The 21,211-nt window shown below is 45.8% G+C and overlaps 1 protein-coding gene across 2 annotated transcripts in view; it reads left to right on the top strand.

Annotated features, from left to right (window-relative positions):
• The window catches only part of LOC135556514 (single-stranded DNA-binding protein 3-like), a 149,368-nt gene that overhangs the window by 95,215 nt on the left and 32,942 nt on the right, over positions 1 to 21,211 (top strand). For both annotated transcript variants that reach the window (XM_064989786.1, XM_064989787.1), the window contains exon 5: positions 20,141 to 20,230. In XM_064989786.1, the coding sequence (XP_064845858.1) occupies positions 20,141 to 20,230 (90 nt within the window). The remainder of the gene's footprint in view (positions 1 to 20,140; positions 20,231 to 21,211) is intronic.

Consider the following 21,211-nt stretch of genomic DNA (forward strand, 5'->3'; position numbering starts at 1 on the left):
CTAGCTACAGTGGCTTGCGAAAGTATTCACCCTCTTGACATTTTTCCTATTTTGTGGCCTTACAACCTGGAATTAAAATATATTTTTGGGGAGTTTGTATCATTTGATTTACACAACATGCCTACCACTTTGAAGATGCAAAATATTATTATTGTGAAACAAACAAGAAATAACACAAAAAAACAGAAATCTTGAGCGTGCATAACTATTCACCCCACCAAAGTCAATACTTTGTAGAGCCACCTTTTGCAGCAATTATAACTGCAAGTATCTTGGGGTAAGTCTCTAAAAGCTTGGCACATCTAGCCACTGGAATTTTTGCCCATTCTTCAAGGCAAAACTGCCCCAGCTCCTTCACGTTGGATGGGTTCCGCTGGTGTACAGAAATCTTTAAGTCATACCACAGATTCTCAATTTGATTGAGGTCTGGGCTTTGACTAGGCCATTCCAAGACATTTAAATGTTTCCCCTTAAACCACTTGAGTGTTGCTTTAGCTGTATGCTTAGGGTAATTTTCCTGCTGGAGGGTGAACCTCCATCCAAGTCTAATCTCTGAAAGATTGAAACAACAGGTTTCCCTCAAAACATTTCCTGTATTTAGCACCATCCATCATTCCTTCAATTCTGACCAGTTTCCCAGTCCCTGCCGATGAAAAACATCCCCACAGCATGATGCTGTCACCACCATGCTTCGCTGTGGGGATGATGTTCTTGGGGTGATGAGAGGTGTTGGGTTTGTGCCAGACAGCATTTTCCTTGATGGCCAAAAAGCTCCATTTTAGTCTCATCTGACCAGAGTACCTTTTTACATAAGTTTGGGGAGTTTCCCAAATGCCTTTTGGCGAACACCAAACGCACTTGCTTATCTTTATCTTTAATCAATGGCTTTTTTCTGGCCATTCTTCCGTAAAGCCCAGCTCTGTGGAGTGTACTGCTTAACTTCTTGCGTCAAGCAATCCCGTATCCGGGAGCGTAATCATAGCCTCAAGCTCATTAGCATAACGCAACATTAACTATTCATGAAAATCGCTAATGAAATGAAAGAAATATATTCACTCACAAGTTTAGCCTTTTGTTAACAACACTGTCATCTCAGATTTTCAAAATATGCTTTTGAACCATAGCTACACAAGCATTTGTGTAAGAGTATTGATAGCTAGCATAGCATTAGCCTAGTATTCAGCAGGCAACATTTTCGCAAAAACAAATAAAATAATTTACCTTTGAAGAACTTCGGATGTTTTCAATGAGGAGACTCTCAGTTAGATAGCAAATGTTCAGTTTTTCCAAGAAGATTATTTGTGTAGGAGAAATCGCTCCGTTTTGTTCATCACATTTGGCTAAGAAAACCCCCCGAAAATTCAGTCATTACAACGCCAAACTTTTTTCTAAATTAACTCCATAATATCGACAGGAACATGGCAAACGTTGTTTAGAATCAATCCTCAAGGTGTTTTTCACATATCTATTCGATGGTAAATCATTTGTGGCAGTTGACTTTCTCCTCTGAAGCAAATGGTAAAATGCACGCAGCTGGAGATTACGCAACAATTTTGACGGAGGACACCAAGCGGGCACCTGGTAAATGTGGTCTCTTATGGTCAATCTTCCAATGATATGCCTACAAATACGTCATAATGCTGCAGACACCTTGGGGAAACGACAGAAAGTGTAGGCTCATTCCTGGCGCATTTACAGCCATATAAGGAGACATTGGAACACAGCGCACTCACAATCTGGGCCATTTCCTGTTTGAAATTTCATCTTGGTTTTGCCTGTAGCATCAGTTCTGTGGCACTCACAGATAATATCTTTGCAGTTTTGGAAATGTCAGAGTGTTTTCTTTCCAAAGCTATCAATTATATGCATAGTCGAGCATCTTTTCGTGACAAAATATCTTGTTTAAAACGGGAACGTTTTTCTATCCAAAAATTAAAAGAGTGCCCCCTATATCGAAGAAGTTAAAGTGGTCCTATGGACAGATACTCCAATCTCTGCTGTGGAGCTTTGTAGCTCCTTAAGGGTTATCTTTGTTCTCTTTGTTGCGCCTCTGATTTAATGCCCTCCTTGCCTGGTCTGTGAGTTTTGATGGGCGGCCCTCAAGTAAAAATTCCCTTAAACAGTCCTTAAGCCATTTTGCCTCAACCTGGAAGTATGCTTGGGATCATTGTCCATTTGGAAGACCCATTTGCGACCAAGCTTTAACTTCCTGACTGATGTCTTGAGATGTTGCTTCAATATATCCACATAATTTCCCTGGCTCATGATGCCATCTATTTTGTGAAGTGCACCAGTCCCTCCTGCAGCGAAGCACCCCCACAACATGATGCTGCCACCCCCGTGCTTCACCTTTGGGATGGTGTTCTTCGGCTTGCAAGCCTCCCCTTTTTCCTCCAAACATAACGATGGTCTTTATGGCCAAACAGTTTTATTTTTGTTTCATCAGACCAGAGGACATCTCTCCAAAAAGTACAATCTTTGTCCCCATGTGCAGTTGCAAACCATAGTCTGGCTTTTTTATGGCTGTTTTGGAGCAGTGGCTTCTTTCTTGCTGTGCAGCCTTTCGGGTTATGTCGATATAGGACTCTCTTTACTGTGGATATAGATACATTTGCACCTGTTTCCTCCAGCATCTTCACAAGGTCCATTGCTGTTGTTCTGGGATTGTTTTGCACTTTTCTCACCAAAGTACGTTCATCTCTAGGAGACAGAATACGACTCCTTCCTGAGCGGTATGACAGCTGCGTGGTCCCATGGTGTTTATACATGCGTACTATTGTTTGTACAGATGAACGTGGTACCTTCAGGCGTTTGGAAATTGCACCCAAGGATGAACCAGACTTGTGGAGGTCTACAATTTTTTTCTGAGGTCTTGGCTGATTTCTTTTGATTTTCCCATGATGTCAAGCAGAGGCACTAAGTTTGAAGGTAGGTCTTGAAATACATCACAGGTACTCCTCCAATAGGCTAATTTACATCATTTGAGTCAATCAGAAGCTTCTGAAGCCATGACATAATTTTCTGGAATATTCCAAGCTGGTTAAAGGCACAGTCAGTGTATGTAAACTTCTGACCTACTTTTCATTTCACTTCATCAATTTGGACTATTTTGTGTATGTCCGTTACATGAAATCCAAATAAAAATCTATTTCAATTACAGGTTGTAATGCAACAAATTAGAAAAAATGCTAAGGGGGTGAATAGTTTTGCAAGGCACTGTAGATAGCCATGAAGAATTGTTATCTGGCTAACGAACAGTAGTAGCTAGCCATTTAGCCCTATTGACGTACTATGGACTTGCGATCTATGCACACCACAGTGGGTATTGTAGGCAGGTGAACATGCCAAAATAACATGCCATGTATTTATTAACGTGCCAATATAAAATATTATATTCAGGCAACATATGAGATGTGAATAGGCAACATTCATTCCAAAGTCGGAGTGTATTTACTCTGTCTTCAGCTCAAATAATATCTGACATTACTTTCAAGAACGTCATTGTTTTCTATGCATACTTTCCGTTGAAGCTTACATCGATGTACATATTTTGAAGCATGCAAACATAGTACGCATTTGAGAAGGGCCCTCCATGCTCCATATTACATATTTTGATTTGTACTCTCCCGTGCTCGGAGCACTGTAGAGTGCATTTGGAGAAATCCCCAGGATCTGTCTGTCTGACTCAGTCAATATAGTATATATGGTCCCCGTCAGAGCAGAGCAGTGGTGACACCTACAGTATGTGAAAGCAGTTGTAAAGGATTTAGAGAGGCGGAGATCAACGTCACACTCTGTGCTCCTGTATATGACACATACAGTGGAGTCCTCTAGCGCCAGCCACCCTATTCCCCAATTAACCGTGTGTGTGGCCAGTGGCAGTCAGGAGAGGTGCCTTGTCCTTGTTTAGACTGGAGCTGCATTTTTGGGAAGGGCCCATAAGTAAGCATTTCACTAGTCTACGCCTGTTGTTTACGAAGCATGTGACAAATAAAAATGGATTTGATTTAATTTAAATTGTTTAATTAAGCTCCATCATGGCACCTTTCTCTAGTGGCTGACACTGACCTAATGAGGGAGGGAAAGGTCACAGGCAGAGGAGGGGTGCTCACCTTTCACACTACGAGGGGTGGGTGTGTGTGTGTGTGTATGTATGTGTGTGCAGGGCTCTAAAGTGTGAACATTTTGGTTGCTAGCTAAGTTGTTAGCTAGCTAGCTAGGTTGTTAGCTAGCTAGCTAGGTTGTTAGCTAGCTAGCTAGGTTGTTAGCTAGCTAGCTAACAACCTGGTAACTTTACTGGTCGGCTATATTGAACATTTTGGGGACACAGAAAGAAAGGAAAATGGATAGCTTCTTCAGTAGATCAATGATCATAGCAATAAATGAATCACTGATCTCTTGCATGTCCTCACTCACAGTGTTCTTAAAGAGACAGTATACAATTTTCTATATAATGTATCTCAATAGGAAAATAGTGCTTTTACACAATGTGGAAACCTAATATTCAACAAATTACTTTGTAATTTCAATAACAGGTATTTGTATAATTGTGTTTTTTTTATTTATTATTATAAACAAATGTATTTACAGTGTTACCTTTAACCTCTCTGGGATATGTGGGACTGGCGTCCCACCTGGCCAGAAGCCAGGGGAAATGCTGAGCGCCAAATTCTAATAAATTACTATAAAAATCAAACTTTCATTAAATCACACATGCAAGACAGCAAATTAAAGCTACACTTGTTGTAAATCCAGCCAACGTGTCCGATTTCAAAAAGGCTTTTCGGCGAAAGCAAACGATGCTATTATCTGAGGATAGCACCTATGTAAACAAAAAGAGAAAATCATATTTCAACCCTGCAGGCGCGACACAAAACGCAGAAATAAAAATGTAACTCATGCCTTACCTTTGACGAGCTTCTTTTGTTGGTACTCCAATATGTCCCATAAACATCACAAATGGTATTTTTGTTCGATTAATTCCGTTGATAGATATCCAAAATATCAATATTTTTGGCGCTTTTGATCCAGAAAAACACTGGTTCCAACTTACGCAACGTGACTACAAAATATCTCAAAGGTTACCTGTAAACTTTGCCAAAACATTTCAAACTACTTTTGTAATAAAACTTTAGGTCTTTTTTTAACATAAAAATCGATAAAATTGAAGACGGAATGATCTGTGTTCAATACAGGAGTAAAACAAACTGTAGCTAGCTTTCTGGTCACGCTCCTCTATCTAACAGTACACTACAAGTGACCCTCGTTCTGAACAGGGCTACTTCTTCATTACACAAAGGAAAAACCTCAACCAATTTCTAAAGACTGGTGACATCCAGTGGAAGCGGGAGGTACTGCAAGAAGGTCCCTTAGAAATCTGGATTCCCAATGAAAACCCATTGAAAAGAGTGACTTCAAAACAAAACAAAATCTGAATGATTTGTCCTCGCGGTTTCGCCTGCTAAATAAGTTCTGTTATACTCACAGACATGATTCAAACAGTTTTAGAAACTTCAGAGTGTTTTTTTAATCAAATCTACTAATAATATGCATATCTTATCTTCTGGGGATGAGAGGCAGGCAGTTGAATTTGGGCATGCATTTAATCCAGACATGAAAATACTGCCCCCTGTCAAGAAGTTAAAGAAGTGCCTAATTTTTGACTGGTATTAATAAATTAATATACTTATTTTCCACCATAATTTGCAAATAAATTAATTAAAAATCCCACAATGTGATTTTCTGGATTTTTTTCTTCTCATTTTATCTGTCATAGTTGAAGTGTACCTATGATGAAAATTACAGGCCTCTCTCATCTTTTTAAGTGGGAGAACTTGCACAACTGGTGGCTGACTAAATACTTTTTTGCCCCACTGTATAACTAACTGCTAGTTAGGCTCTTCCACTACCGCGCAGACATTAGCCAGACACTGATGTATGCTGACACACTGATGGTTATTGTATGTGTTGGTCTGCTCTCAGCACAAGTGTCGGCCAGGTATTATATCTGCATCCGTGCGCCTGTGATGGGGAGATTGCTAAGCAGCAGGAGCCTTAGCAAGGGGTCTGGGGCAAGATGGGTGTTGAGTGGAGACAGTCCCCCAGCCAAGAGGCCTCCTCCTGGGCTGACATCTCACAGGGCTGTCAGAGGCTCCAGGGGCCCTGATGTGGGATGCTGCCGAGGCAGAAGTGTGTGTGGTTGGGAGGGGTCTGAGGATTGGCTTGGTCAGGGTGGTAGATCAGGGCGGCAAGGGGGTTCCTTCTTCCCTCCCTGGAAGATTTGTTTACTGATAATTAATTTACCTGATTGACACAATAGCTGCCGGATCAGTGGGAGGAAAGCAAGTGGTGTGCCGAGCCGGCCTCCTCTCTCCACTTGTCATGGAGGGCTTTCCCATGTAGTCATGTTTGGAGTCAGGTTCCTGCACCACGCTGATCTCTCTCCAATTGATTAAAGGGCACATCTGTAAGCCAGCAGCTCTGATTACGCATTCCAGCCTCTCCAGCTAATCTTTATAGAGCTGACTTCAGTGACAGAGTTATTGGAGCAGTTCAAGCTGGGTCTGAGGACAGGAGGAGAGAGGAGGAGAGGGAGGGGCGGTGATGACAGGCAGCAGTCGCGTGGCCATGAATGCAGTGGTTTGTCATGGAGATCGACTGAGGCTTTCCAGCCCCAGTCCCAGTTCCAGGCAGATGCATGGCCAAGCAGTCTGCCTGCCAGCTCCACTCTGATCTACTGACTACTACAGTCCCGCCACTGGCTGAGTGTATGACTGTGTACACACACACAAACACACACACACACGCAGCACCATCTTTCCGAAATGAATTCATTCCAACCTGTCTGGAGCCTCTCCCACCTGCTCATCTGCTCCAGATGTATTTCTTTCTGAATCCTCCCATCCCCCATAAACCTCAGCGTCTTACCATGAATTAACTCCACTCTGCTGTCCATCTCCAGCTCCAGCTCTGATATTCATATTTTTCCAGTAGCAGAAATAGAAAAGCCATAGCATTGGTGGATATTGTAGGCTTAGCCGAGTGGCTAAATCCACTCCTGGATATGTGCAGAGCAGTGTGTGTGTCTGCAGGAGTCTGGCGGTCTGTGTCTGTGTGTGTTGTGGCCAGCCAGCAGGTGATCAGTGTTGCCCTGCTTGTCTCGGAGCAGATAAGACTGGATCCATTACCCCCCTGGAACCGATGTCCAGATCAATGGGGCAGATTGCAGCGCTCACTCACTGTCTCATGTCCAGCTAGGCAGCAAGTGATACTGATAATTAAAAAAGCAGTAGCTAATTACTTCAGAGTGCTCACAGAACAATCAATGGGTTTGGGTTGGTTGTGTGTTCCTTCTTAGGAGATATACAGACCCACTGGAAGAAAACATCATAAACTTTATTATTGATGGCTAGGAGGGAGGGATGGGAGCGTGAGCAGGGCATAGTGCTGCTGCTGCATAAATACAGGAGAGAGAAGGAGCAGAGACAATGGTGTGTAAAGGGTTCAATACTGTGGGGATTTTGTGTATCCGTTTGTGTGTTTGAGAGATTGAGAGAGGGGGAGATAGAGGTGGCTAACAGACCAGCTATCAAAAGCCACAGGCTCCTTTAAACTACATCGCGCTCTCTCTCGCTCTCTCTTGCTCGCTCTCTCTCTCGCTCTCGCTCTCTCTTGCTCCCTGGCCAGGCTGATGATTGACGGCCTGAGGGTTTTAATGGGCACTGGAGAGAGAGAGCTGAGGTTGGTGTTGTCATGGCAACAAGGAGAACGGGCCTTTTGCTGCTTTACCTGGGAGTGCAGTGGAACATCGCTGGCTGGCTGGCTGACTGGCTGTGTGCTTCACAAACATGTACCCCTCCTCTCCTCCTCATCCCCTCCCCTCTTCCTCTCTCCTCCTCCCTACCCTGACCAGTCCATGTCAGCTTCTACTGACCAACTGGCCGCCTGCGGTCAGCACAGCTACCCAGAATGCCTCTGATCACACTGCAGATTATGCAGATGAGCCCGCTTGTAATTCTCTCTGCTCAGACAGACTCGCCACTTTCTGCCTCTGTGTGTGTGTGAATATCCTCTATCCACAGTATCCTCAACTGACTGGACATACAACTACCAGTAGTTTATTTGGGGTCACCAGTGAAAATTCTTTATTCCCATGTGCCTCCATTATACCTGTTTTTTTTGTCCAGTCTGTCTCTCCATTGATCTTCCACTGGCTCAGCCCTCGCTCAGTCGTGCATGTTTAACATGCTGAGGGCTGCTGTGTGTGTTTCTGATGGCTTTCAATTTTTTCAATTGTTTAAGCACAATTTTGAAAACAGGGCCCGGTTTGTCAAAACACTACACACAATTAGCACAACCCTACAAAGTAGCACAACACTTCAGATCATTTGCAAAATGGAACACTTTTGTCAAAAATATACACGACTTCATAAAAATAATTTTTTGTTACCATACAAAACACACACATTTCATATGACTTCAATCTTTTTGAACCAGTTACACACTGATGTTGCTAACCTAAAACACTTTTAGCAAGTCTAATTGTCAGTGATTAGAGTACTGTAAATTAAGTACACAGAAAGTGCAGCTATACAAACACTACACAAGACCAATGCTGCAGACTGAGGAGAACATCATTTATTTCTCTCCATATACCCAAATCAGTCAACATGTCAACATGGAGAATCACAACAGAACATGTCCCAGTTTTCATGCTACTACAGTAGTGTGCATAACACTGTTAGCTCAGCAAACAGACAAACGTAAAATACTGTATCCAGTACAGGGTACGATTACAGTAAATAACAACAACAACAAACATAAAAAATAATCTGAAAAAAACTGACAATATTGTACAGAAAATACAACATTAAACATACTATACATTATCTCTTCGCCTAGCTGGATCTGGCCAGAGAATTTCATCAACATCACAAGCAATATCGTCATTAGCAAGACAACACGGGAAGAAACGTCTTGAATGTCGAATCCATCCTTGCACAGTTGCGGCGTCGACTTGGTCACAGGCGTCGTCCATGGCCTGAATGAGGGGTACCTGGGCCTGGGGCTGGAGATCGTAAACCTTCCTGGCCTGAATGAGGGGTACCTGGGCCTGGGGCTTGAGATCGTAAACCTTCCTGACCTGAATGAGGGGTACCTGGGGCTGGGGCTGGAGATCGTAAACCTTCCTGACCTGAATGAGGGGTACCTGAGCCTGGGGCTTGAGATCGTAAACCTTCCTGACCTGAATGAGGGGTACCTGGGGCTGGGGCTGGAGATCGTAAACCTTCCTGGCCTGAATGAGGGGTACCTGGGGCTGGGGCTGGAGATCGTAAACCTTCCTGGCCTGAATGAGGGGTACCTGGGGCTGGGGCTGGAGATCGTAAACCTTCCTGGCCTGAATGAGGGGTACCTGAGCCCGGGGCTGGAGATCGTAAACCTTCCTGACCTGAATGAGGGGTACCTGGGGCTGGGGCTGGAGATCGTAAACCTTCCTGGCCTGAATGAGGGGTACCTGAGCCTGGGGCTGGAGATCGTAAACCTTCCTGGCCTGAATGAGGGGTACCTGAGCCTGGGGCTGGAGATCGTAAACCTTCCTGGCCTGAATGAGGGGTACCTGAGCCTGGGGCTGGAGATCGTAAACCTTCCTGGCCTGAATGAGGGGTACCTGAGCCCGGGGCTGGAGATCGTAAACCTTCCTGGCCTGAATGAGGGGTACCTGAGCCTGGGGCTGGAGATCGTAAACCTCCATGGCCTGAATGAGGGGTACCTGAGCCTGGGGCTGGAGATCATAAACCTTCCTGGCCTGAATGAGGGGTACCTGAGCCTGGAGATCGTAAACCTCCATGGCCTGAATGAGGGGTACCTGAGCCTGGGGCTGGAGATCGTAAACCTTCCTGGCCTGAATGAGGGGTACCTGAGCCTGGGGCTGGAGATCGTAAACCTTCCTGGCCTGAATGAGGGGTACCTGAGCCTGGGGCTGGAGATCGTAAACCTTCCTGGCCTGAATGAGGGGTACCTGGGGCTGGGGCTGGAGATCATAAACCTTCCTGGCCTGAATGAGGGGTACCTGAGCCTGGGGCTGGAGATCGTAAACCTTCCTGGCCTGAATGAGGGGTACCTGAGCCTGGGGCTGGAGATCGTAAACCTTCCTGGCCTGAATGAGGGGTACCTGAGCCTGGGGCTGGAGATCGTAAACCTTCCTGGCCTGAATGAGGGGTACCTGAGCCTGGGGCTGGAGATCGTAAACCTTCCTGGCCTGAATGAGGGGTACCTGAGCCCAGGGCTGGAGATCGTAAACCTTCCTGGCCTGAATGAGGGGTACCTGAGCCTGGGGCTGGAGATCGTAAACCTCCATGGCCTGAATGAGGGTACCTGAGCCTGGGGCTGGAGATCATAAACCTTCCTGGCCTGAATGAGGGGTACCTGAGCCTGGAGATCGTAAACCTTCCTGGCCTGAATGAGGGGTACCTGAGCCTGGGGCTGGAGATCGTAAACCTTCCTGGCCTGAATGAGGGGTACCTGAGCCTGGGGCTGGAGATCGTAAACCTTCCTGGCCTGAATGAGGGGTACCTGGGGCTGGGGCTGGAGATCGTAAACCTCCATGGCCTGAATGAGGGGTACCTGAGCCTGGGGCTGGAGATCGTAAACCTTCCTGGCTTGAATGAGGGGTACCTGAGCCTGGGGCTGGAGATCGTAAACCTTCCTGGCCTGAATGAGGGGTACCTGAGCCTGGGGCTGGAGATCGTAAACCTTCCTGGCCTGAATGAGGGGTACCTGGGGCTGGGGCTGGAGATCATAAACCTTCCTGGCCTGAATGAGGGGTACCTGAGCCCGGGGCTGGAGATCGTAAACCTTCCTGACCTGAATGAGGGGTACCTGAGCCTGGGGCTGGAGATCGTAAACCTTCCTGGCCTGAATGAGGGGTACCTGAGCCCAGGGCTGGAGATCGTAAACCTTCCTGGCCTGAATGAGGGGTACCTGAGCCTGGGGCTGGAGATCGTAAACCTTCCTGGCCTGAATGAGGGGTACCTGAGCCTGGGGCTGGAGATCGTAAACCTTCCTGGCCTGAATGAGGGGTACCTGAGCCTGGGGCTGGAGATCGTAAACCTTCCTGGCCTGAATGAGGGGTACCTGAGCCTGGGGCTGGAGATCGTAAACCTTCCTGGCCTGAATGAGGGTACCTGAGCCCGGGGCTGGAGATCGTAAACCTTCCTGGCCTGAATGAGGGGTACCTGAGCCTGGGGCTGGAGATCGTAAACCTCCATGGCCTGAATGAGGGGTACCTGAGCCTGGGGCTGGAGATCGTAAACCTTCCTGGCTTGAATGAGGGTACCTGAGCCTGGGGCTGGAGATCGTAAACCTTCCTGGCCTGAATGAGGGGTACCTGAGCCTGGGGCTGGAGATCGTAAACCTTCCTGGCCTGAATGAGGGGTACCTGGGGCTGGGGCTGGAGATCATAAACCTTCCTGGCCTGAATGAGGGGTACCTGAGCCCGGGGCTGGAGATCGTAAACCTTCCTGACCTGAATGAGGGGTACCTGAGCCTGGGGCTGGAGATCGTAAACCTTCCTGGCCTGAATGAGGGGTACCTGAGCCCAGGGCTGGAGATCGTAAACCTTCCTGGCCTGAATGAGGGGTACCTGAGCCTGGGGCTGGAGATCGTAAACCTTCCTGGCCTGAATGAGGGGTACCTGAGCCTGGGGCTGGAGATCGTAAACCTTCCTGGCCTGAATGAGGGGTACCTGAGCCTGGGGCTGGAGATCGTAAACCTTCCTGGCCTGAATGAGGGGTACCTGAGCCTGGGGCTGGAGATCGTAAACCTTCCTGGCCTGAATGAGGGTACCTGAGCCCGGGGCTGGAGATCGTAAACCTTCCTGGCCTGAATGAGGGGTACCTGAGCCTGGGGCTGGAGATCGTAAACCTCCATGGCCTGAATGAGGGGTACCTGAGCCTGGGGCTGGAGATCATAAACCTTCCTGGCCTGAATGAGGGGTACCTGAGCCTGGAGATCGTAAACCTTCCTGGCCTGAATGAGGGGTACCTGAGCCTGGGGCTGGAGATCGTAAACCTTCCTGGCCTGAATGAGGGGTACCTGAGCCTGGGGCTGGAGATCGTAAACCTTCCTGGCCTGAATGAGGGGTACCTGGGGCTGGGGCTGGAGATCATAAATCTTCCTGGCCTGAATGAGGGGTACCTGAGCCCGGGGCTGGAGATCGTAAACCTTCCTGACCTGAATGAGGGGTACCTGAGCCTGGGGCTGGAGATCGTAAACCTTCCTGGCCTGAATGAGGGGTACCTGAGCCCGGGGCTGGAGATCGTAAACCTTCCTGACCTGAATGAGGGGTACCTGAGCCTGGGGCTGGAGATCGTAAACCTTCCTGGCCTGAATGAGGGGTACCTGAGCCCGGGGCTGGAGATCGTAAACCTTCCTGGCCTGAATGAGGGGTACCTGAGCCTGGGGCTGGAGATCGTAAACCTTCCTGGCCTGAATGAGGGGTACCTGAGCCTGGGGCTGGAGATCGTAAACCTTCCTGGCCTGAATGAGGGGTACCTGAGCCTGGGGCTGGAGATCGTAAACCTTCCTGGCCTGAATGAGGGGTACCTGAGCCCGGGGCTGGAGATCGTAAACCCTCCTGGCCTGAATGAGGGGTACCTGAGCCTGGGGCTGGAGATCGTAAACCTTCCTGGCCTGAATGAGTGGTACCTGGGCCTGGAGATCGTAAACCTTCCTGGCCTGAATGAGGGGTACCTGAGCCTGGAGATCGTAAACCTTCCTGGCCTGAATGAGGGGTACCTGAGCCTGGGGCTGGAGATCGTAAACCTTCCTGGCCTGAATGAGTGGTACCTGGGCCTGGGGCTGGAGATCGTAAACCTTCCTGGCCTGAATGAGGGGTACCTGAGCCTGGGGCTGGAGATCGTAAACCTTCCACCGCCATGCAGAGAACAACTCTTCGATAGGGTTTAGAAACAGAGTATGGTGGAAGGTCTAGTACTGTCCACTGTGGATGGTGTTGAAACCAGTTCTGGACCAAAGCAGAGCGGTGGAATGACACATTGTCCCAGATGACCGTGTATTGCATCTGGTGCATTTCATTACCTGCTGTGCTGATGTGGTGCAATCGGTCCAAAAATGCGAGGTGTGTTGTAAGAGACCATTTTGGCATGACGGAGGACAACCCCCTGCTGTGAAATGGCAGTGCAAAGGGTGATGTTACCCCCACGTTGCCCTGGGACATTGATTATAGCCCTGTGGCCAATGATATTTCTGCCTCTCCTTCTTGCTTTTGTGAGGCTGAACCCTGCCTCATCAATATATATGAATTCATGCTGGATTCAGCATCCATCTGCAAAACTCCCTGAAATACAGTGAAAGACCAGATTGTGTAGTTCAGGATAAGTCTAGTATACAGTCAATGTAAAGAAGTCATGTGTGCAGTATGCAACATCACAGTACTAAAGTGAACAATACAAACCTCCACATACTCATGCCTCAGCCGTTTGACCCTCTCTGAATTCCACTCGATAAAGTTGTTTCATTTGAACCTGATGTCTTTTCAGGATGCGTGTCCGTGTTGACAGAGACCTGATGGACATTATTGAAAATGGCATGGTCACCGATAATGTTGGCTTGTAATTCTCTGAGCCTGATAGCATTATTGAAAATGGCATGGTCACCGATAATGTTGGCTTGTAATTCTCTGAGCCTGATAGCATTATTGAGAATGGCATGGTCACCGATAATGTTGGCTTGTAGTTCTCTGAGCCTGATAGCATTATTGAAAATGGCATGGTCACCGATAATGTTGGCTTGTAGTTCTCTGAGCCTGATAGCATTATTGAAAATGGCATGGTCACCGATAATGTTGGCTTGTAATTCTCTGAGCCTGATAGCATTATTGAGAATGGCATGGTCACCGATAATGTTGGCTTGTAATTCTCTGAGCCTGATAGCATTATTGAGAATGGCATGGTCACCGATAATGTTGGCTTGTAATTCTCTGAGCCTGATAGCATTATTGAAAATGGCATGGTCACCGATAATGTTGGCTTGTAGTTCTCTGAGCCTGATAGCATTATTGAAAATGGCATGGTCACCGATAATGTTGGCTTGTAGTTCTCTGAGCCTGATGGACATTATTGAAAATGGCACGGTCACCGATAATGTTGGCTTGTAATTCTCTGAGCCTGATAGCATTATTGAAAATGGCATGGTCACCGATAATGTTGGCTTGTAGTTCTCTGAGCCTGATAGCATTATTGAAAATGGCATGGTCACCGATAATGTTGGCTTGTAATTCTCTGAGCCTGATAGCATTATTGAAAATGGCATGGTCACCGATAATGTTGGCTTGTAGTTCTCTGAGCCTGATGGACATTATTGAAAATGGCACGGTCACCGATAATGTTGGCTTGTAATTCTCTGAGCCTGATAGCATTATTGAAAATGGCATGGTCACCGATAATGTTGGCTTGTAGTTCTCTGAGCCTGATGGACATTATTGAAAATGGCACGGTCACCGATAATGTTGGCTTGTAATTCTCTGAGCCTGATAGCATTATTGAAAATGGCATGGTCACCGATAATGTTGGCTTGTAATTCTCTGAGCCTGATAGCATTATTGAAAATGGCATGGTCACCGATAATGTTGGCTTGTAGTTCTCTGAGCCTGATGGACATTATTGAAAATGGCATGGTCACCGATAATGTTGGCTTGTAGTTCTCTGAGCCTGATAGCATTATTGAAAATGGCATGGTCACCGATAATGTTGGCTTGTAATTCTCTGAGCCTGATAGCATTATTGAAAATGGCATGGTCACCGATAATGTTGGCTTGTAGTTCTCTGAGCCTGATGGACATTATTGAAAATGGCACGGTCACCGATAATGTTGGCTTGTAATTCTCTGAGCCTGATAGCATTATTGAAAATGGCATGGTCACCGATAATGTTGGCTTGTAGTTCTCTGAGCCTGATGGACATTATTGAAAATGGCACGGTCACCGATAATGTTGGCTTGTAATTCTCTGAGCCTGATAGCATTATTGAAAATGGCACGGTCACCGATAATGTTGGCTTGTAATTCTCTGAGCCTGATAGCATTATTGAAAATGACATGGTCACCGATAATGTTGGCTTGTAATTCTCTGAGCCTGATAGCATTATTGAAAATGGCATGGTCACCGATAATGTTGGCTTGTAGTTCTCTGAGCCTGATGGACATTATTGAAAATGGCATGGTCACCGATAATGTTGGCTTGTAATTCTCTGAGCCTGATAGCATTATTGAAAATGGCATGGTCACCGATAATGTTGACTTGTAATACTCTGAGCCTGATAGCATTATTGAAAATGGCACGGTCACCGATAATGTTGGCTTGTAATTCTCTGAGCCTGATAGCATTATTGAAAATGGCATGGTCACCGATAATGTTGGCTTGTAATTCTCTGCTCCTGATGGACATTATTGAAAATGGCATGGTCACCGATAATGTTGGCTTGTAGTTCTCTGAGCCTGATAGCATTATTGAAAATGGCATGGTCACCGATAATGTTGGCTTGTAATTCTCTGAGCCTGATAGCATTATTGAAAATGGCATGGTCACCGATAATGTTGGCTTGTAGTTCTCTGAGCCTGATAGCATTATTGAAAATGGCATGGTCACCGATAATGTTGGCTTGTAATTCTCTGAGCCTGATAGCATTATTGAAAATGGCATGGTCACTGATAATGTTGGCTTGTAGTTCTCTGAGCATGATGGACATTATTGAAAATGGCACGGTCACCGATAATGTTGGCTTGTAATACTCTGAGCCTGATAGCATTATTGAAAATGGCATTGTCACCGATAATGTTGGCTTGTAATTCTCTGAGCCTGATAGCATTATTGAAAATGGCATGGTCACCGATAATGTTGGCTTGTAATACTCTGAGCCTGATAGCATTATTGAAAATGGCATGGTCACCGATAATGTTGGCTTGTAATTCTCTGAGCCTGATAGCATTATTGAAAATGGCATGGTCACCGATAATGTTGGCTTGTAATTCTCTGAGCCTGATAGCATTATTGAAAATGGCATGGTCACCGATAATGTTGACTTGTAATACTCTGAGCCTGATAGCATTATTGAAAATGGCATTGTCACCGATAATGTTGGCTTGTAATTCTCTGAGCCTGATAGCATTATTGAAAATGGCATGGTCACCGATAATGTTGGCTTGTAATACTCTGAGCCTGATAGCATTATTGAAAATGGCATGGTCACCGATAATGTTGGCTTGTAATTCTCTGAGCCTGATAGCATTATTGAAAATGGCATGGTCACCGATAATGTTGGCTTGTAATACTCTGAGCCTGATAGCATTATTGAAAATGGCATTGTCACCGATAATGTTGGCTTGTAATTCTCTGAGCCTGATAGCATTATTGAAAATGGCATGGTCACCGATAATGTTGGCTTGTAATACTCTGAGCCTGATAGCATTATTGAAAATGGCATGGTCACCGATAATGTTGGCTTGTAATTCTCTGAGCCTGATAGCATTATTGAAAATGGCATGGTCACCGATAATGTTGGCTTGTAATTCTCTGAGCCTGATAGCATTATTGAAAATGGCATGGTCACCGATAATGTTGGCTTGTAATACTCTGAGCCTGATAGCATTATTGAAAATGGCATTGTCACCGATAATGTTGGCTTGTAATTCTCTGAGCCTGATAGCATTATTGAAAATGGCATGGTCACCGATAATGTTGGCTTGTAATACTCTGAGCCTGATAGCATTATTGAAAATGGCATGGTCACCGATAATGTTGGCTTGTAATTCTCTGAGCCTGATAGCATTATTGAAAATGGCATGGTCACCGATAATGTTGGCTTGTAATACTCTGAGCCTGATAGCATTATTGAAAATGGCATGGTCACCGATAATGTTGGCTTGTAATTCTCTGAGCCTGATAGCATTATTGAAAATGGCATGGTCACCGATAATGTTGGCTTGTAATACTCTGAGCCTGATAGCATTATTGAAAATGGCATTGTCACCGATAATGTTGGCTTGTAATTCTCTGAGCCTGATAGCATTATTGAAAATGGCATGGTCACCGATAATGTTGGCTTGTAATACTCTGAGCCTGATAGCATTATTGAAAATGGCATGGTCACCGATAATGTTGGCTTGTAATTCTCTGAGCCTGATAGCATTATTGAAAATGGCATGGTCACCGATAATGTTGGCTTGTAATTCTCTGAGCCTGATAGCATTATTGAAAATGGCATGGTCACCGATAATGTTGGCTTGTAATTCTCTGAGCCTTATAGCATTATTGAAAATGGCATGGTCACCGATAATGTTGGCTTGTAATACTCTGAGCCTGATAGCATTATTGAAAATGGCATGGTCACCGATAATGTTGGCTTGTAATTCTCTGAGCCTGATAGCATTATTGAAAATGGCATGGTCACCGATAATGTTGGCTTGTAATACTCTGATCCTGATAGCATTATTGAAAATGGCATGGTCACCGATAATGTTGGCTTGTAATACTCTGAGCCTGATAGCATTATTGAAAATGGCATGGTCACCGATAATGTTGGCTTGTAATTCTCTGAGCCTGATAGCATTATTGAAAATGGCATGGTCACCGATAATGTTGGCTTGTAGTTCTCTGAGCCTGATAGCATTATTGAAAATGGCATGGTCACCGATAATGTTGGCTTGTAGTTCTCTGAGCCTGATAGCATTATTGAAAATGGCATGGTCACCGATAATGTTGGCTTGTAATTCTCTGAGCCTGATAGCATTATTGAAAATGGCATGGTCACCGATAATGTTGGCTTGTAGTTCTCTGAGCCTGATAGCATTATTGAAAATGGCATGGTCACCGATAATGTTGGCTTGTAGTTCTCTGAGCCTGATAGCATTATTGGCCAAAACCATGTTTATTATCTCCTGTTCTTGCGTGAATATGGGCCCCCTTCCTCCTTGTCGTTCCCAACCCTCAAACCTATGTAGAGAATAATACATGTAGCTTACTGTACAATGTCACAGGAAGGGGTATCACAAGTGCTGATATGGTGCAGACAATAAGCAGCTGATTACTGTAACTGTGGACAGATCTTCCTTTACCTGTTTTTCTGTCAAAAAGTCCTTATGACAGATGCCACTGTATATCTGCTAAGATTTGGCTGAACCCTCAGTCCAGCCTCCCTCAGCATCAATCCGTGGTTCACAACATGGTCCACTAGTGTTGCACGAATGTCATTTGCTAAGTTTGGTCCTCTTCTTCTTTGTGCACGTTCTCCTCCTGCTTCAGGTCTTCCTCGGCCTCTGGCTCGGCCTCTGCCTCTTCCTCCTCCTCCTCTGTGTACTCCTCCTCTCACCCTCACTCTTCTTCTGACTCCTTCCATTTTGGTTGAAGGCAGGTGAACCTACCTGCTGCATTTTTATAGTGCTTAAACCTGATTGGTGTGTCTACAATTGAGCAATCATGTGTTTGTGCACCTGATGGCTGTGTTTAACAGATTGGCTCATAGGTGTGGTAATTTGACAGTCAGTGCTTTGGAATTGCAAGGAAGTGACATCATGATATACTTCTGTGTCTGATGTATACAAGTGTGTTTAGTGTTTTGCAAATCACTGTGTGTAATGTTTTGCAAATAGTGTGAAGCTGACAATGTGCTAACAGTTGTGCAAATCTAGCCTTGTGTTTTGCTCCTTTAGTGTAAGGTTTTTCTATTTGTGGGAAAAGTTCAATTTTAGTGTGTAAGCAATCGTAAAAAACTGTAACATGATGGTAGTAGTGTGGCCTTGGGTTCCATTTTCAATCAGCCAACATGGCGGCTCCACTGTACTGGACAAACAGCTGCCATTGACTAAATACTGTACATGCTGACAAACCCAGTTAACCACCTCTCATCACTCACTCCCCTCCCCTCTGCCCTCTCTCCATTCATTCTGTTCTCCCCCTCACTCTCCTCTCTCTCCTCTCCCACTCTTCTTTTCTCTCCCCTCACTCCTATCTTCACATCCCTCCCTTAGTCACACTCTTTCCTCTCCCCCTCTCTCCTCTCTTTTATCCCCTCTCCCCCTCTCCATGACCAAGCATTCACACTGCTGCCTCCCATACATAGTATGCACTAGAAGTCGTTGAGAGGTAACTAAATGGTCAGCAGTTGGTCCTCGCCCAGATAGGGCAGGTTTGAAGCTATTTGAAGACATTTATAATCTACCACTTATGCAGTCACTATATTTTCTTTGTCTACTGAATAAAGCAGTAACTACATAGCCTCTGTTCCCTGGCAACTGGTTCAACTATATGTAATGAAAATACCTTCTCACTACCATTATCTTACAATCACATCAAGCTTTTTTTATCCGCTTAGTGTGTGTGTGTGTGTGTGTTGCACACACACACGGCCTGCCTTGTGGCCCCAGGGCCCGTTAGTGAGTGTCTGGGCCGAGCGGGTTAGGGATGGAGGGGCTGTTTGCACTGTGATGGCTGGGGGGTCTGGTTACATGGGGTGAGAGGGGAGGAGAGGGCTCTGGGCAGCTGTGTAATCCCCTTCACTGGGTGCTGCCTGGTGAATAGACAGCCTGGGAAACATACAACAGACTCAGCCACTGCCTTACATACCTTGGGGGAGGGGGCTCAACCCCCATTTAACTGCTTAGGAGAGATTTCACCAGAGCTAGCCAAACACAAACAAAAGCACACACAACATATATTTCATTTATTTTGTATTTCTACTCAGCATAAATGCTTACAAATTCATAAAGAGAGACAGATGCTTGTCTTTTTAATATGGTCTGAATGCAGCGAAGAAGAAGCAATCTGAGCCAGACGGTCAGGTTGCAGATAATGTTATGCCTTACACTCCACCCATTTCTTCTGTTTGAAAACGCCAAAACAACCCAAAACAATCCACGTCTTTCCTCATGTGGAATACAACCCCGAGCAGTGGAGACTAGGCTACATCAGACTCTATTGTGGTGAAGGGACATATTTATTTCATTGCCTTTGTGTGTAGTATAATGTATAAGATATGTGTTGTTCTGAGTAGTGAGTGTGAATGACTTGTGTGTGCATGTTTGTTTCAGAGTACTAAGTGTGTGTGTGTGTTTACTTTGTGTTTTGCAGAGTGCAGCTGCTGCCCCTAGTCCGGTGATGGGTAACATGCCCCCCAACGATGGCATGCCTGGTGGACCCATGCCCCCGGGCTTCTTTCAAGTAAGATCTCTCGCTCGCTTGAGGTAGACTAGGTCTGGCTGGCCAGGGACAGGGAGGTTGGGATGGGAGGGAGGTTTTTTTCTGGGTTGTGTTACTCTGCTAATTCCTCCTGTCATCACTGCTGTCTGATGGCTGTCTGGGAAGCTAGGGAGGTCACCTGATGATGGGGGCGCGCACCCTATCTGACTACACACACACCGTCGTTTAAACATACTGTATCCTGAAAATATACTCTTGTTGATCAAATGTCATGAAGCTACTGCAAATATGGTTTCCAGTTTTGTCCAGTGTGTGGGTGTTTGTCCAGTGTGTGGGTGTTTGTCCAGTGTGTGGGTGTTTGTCCAGTGTGTGGGTGTTTGTCCAGTGTGTGGGTGTTTGTCCAGTATGTGGGTTTTTGTCCAGTGTGTGGGTGTTTGTCCAGTGTGTGGGTTTTTGTCCAGTGTGTGGGTGTTTGTCCAGTGTGTGGGTGTTTGTCCAGTATGTGGGTTTTTGTCCAGTGTGTGGGTGTTTGTCCAGTGTGTGGGTTTTTGTCCAGTGTGTGGGTGTTTGTCCAGTGTGTGGGTGTTTGTCCAGTATGTGGGTTTTTGTCCAGTGTGTGGGTTTTTGTCCAGTGTGTGGGTGTTTGTCCAGTGTGTGGGTGTTTGTCCAGTGTGTGGGTGTTTGTCCAGTATGTGGGTTTTTGTCCAGTGTGTGGGTGTTTGTCCAGTGTGTGGGTTTTTGTCCAGTGTGTGGGTGTTTGTCCAGTGTGTGGGTTTTTGTCCAGTGTGTGGGTGTTTGTCCAGTATGTGGGTTTTTGTCCAGTGTGTGGGTTTTTGTCCAGTGTGTGGGTGTTTGTCCAGTGTGTGGGTTTTTGTCCAGTGTGTGAGTTTTTGTCCAGTGTGTGGGTTTTTGTCCAGTGTGTGGGTGTTTGTCCAGTGTGTGGGTGTTTGTCCAGTGTGTGGGTTTTTGTCCAGTGTGTGGGTTTTTGTCCAGTGTGTGGGT

This window comes from Oncorhynchus masou, chromosome 15 (assembly GCF_036934945.1).
Source record: "Oncorhynchus masou masou isolate Uvic2021 chromosome 15, UVic_Omas_1.1, whole genome shotgun sequence".
Lineage (NCBI taxonomy): Eukaryota > Metazoa > Chordata > Actinopteri > Salmoniformes > Salmonidae > Oncorhynchus > Oncorhynchus masou.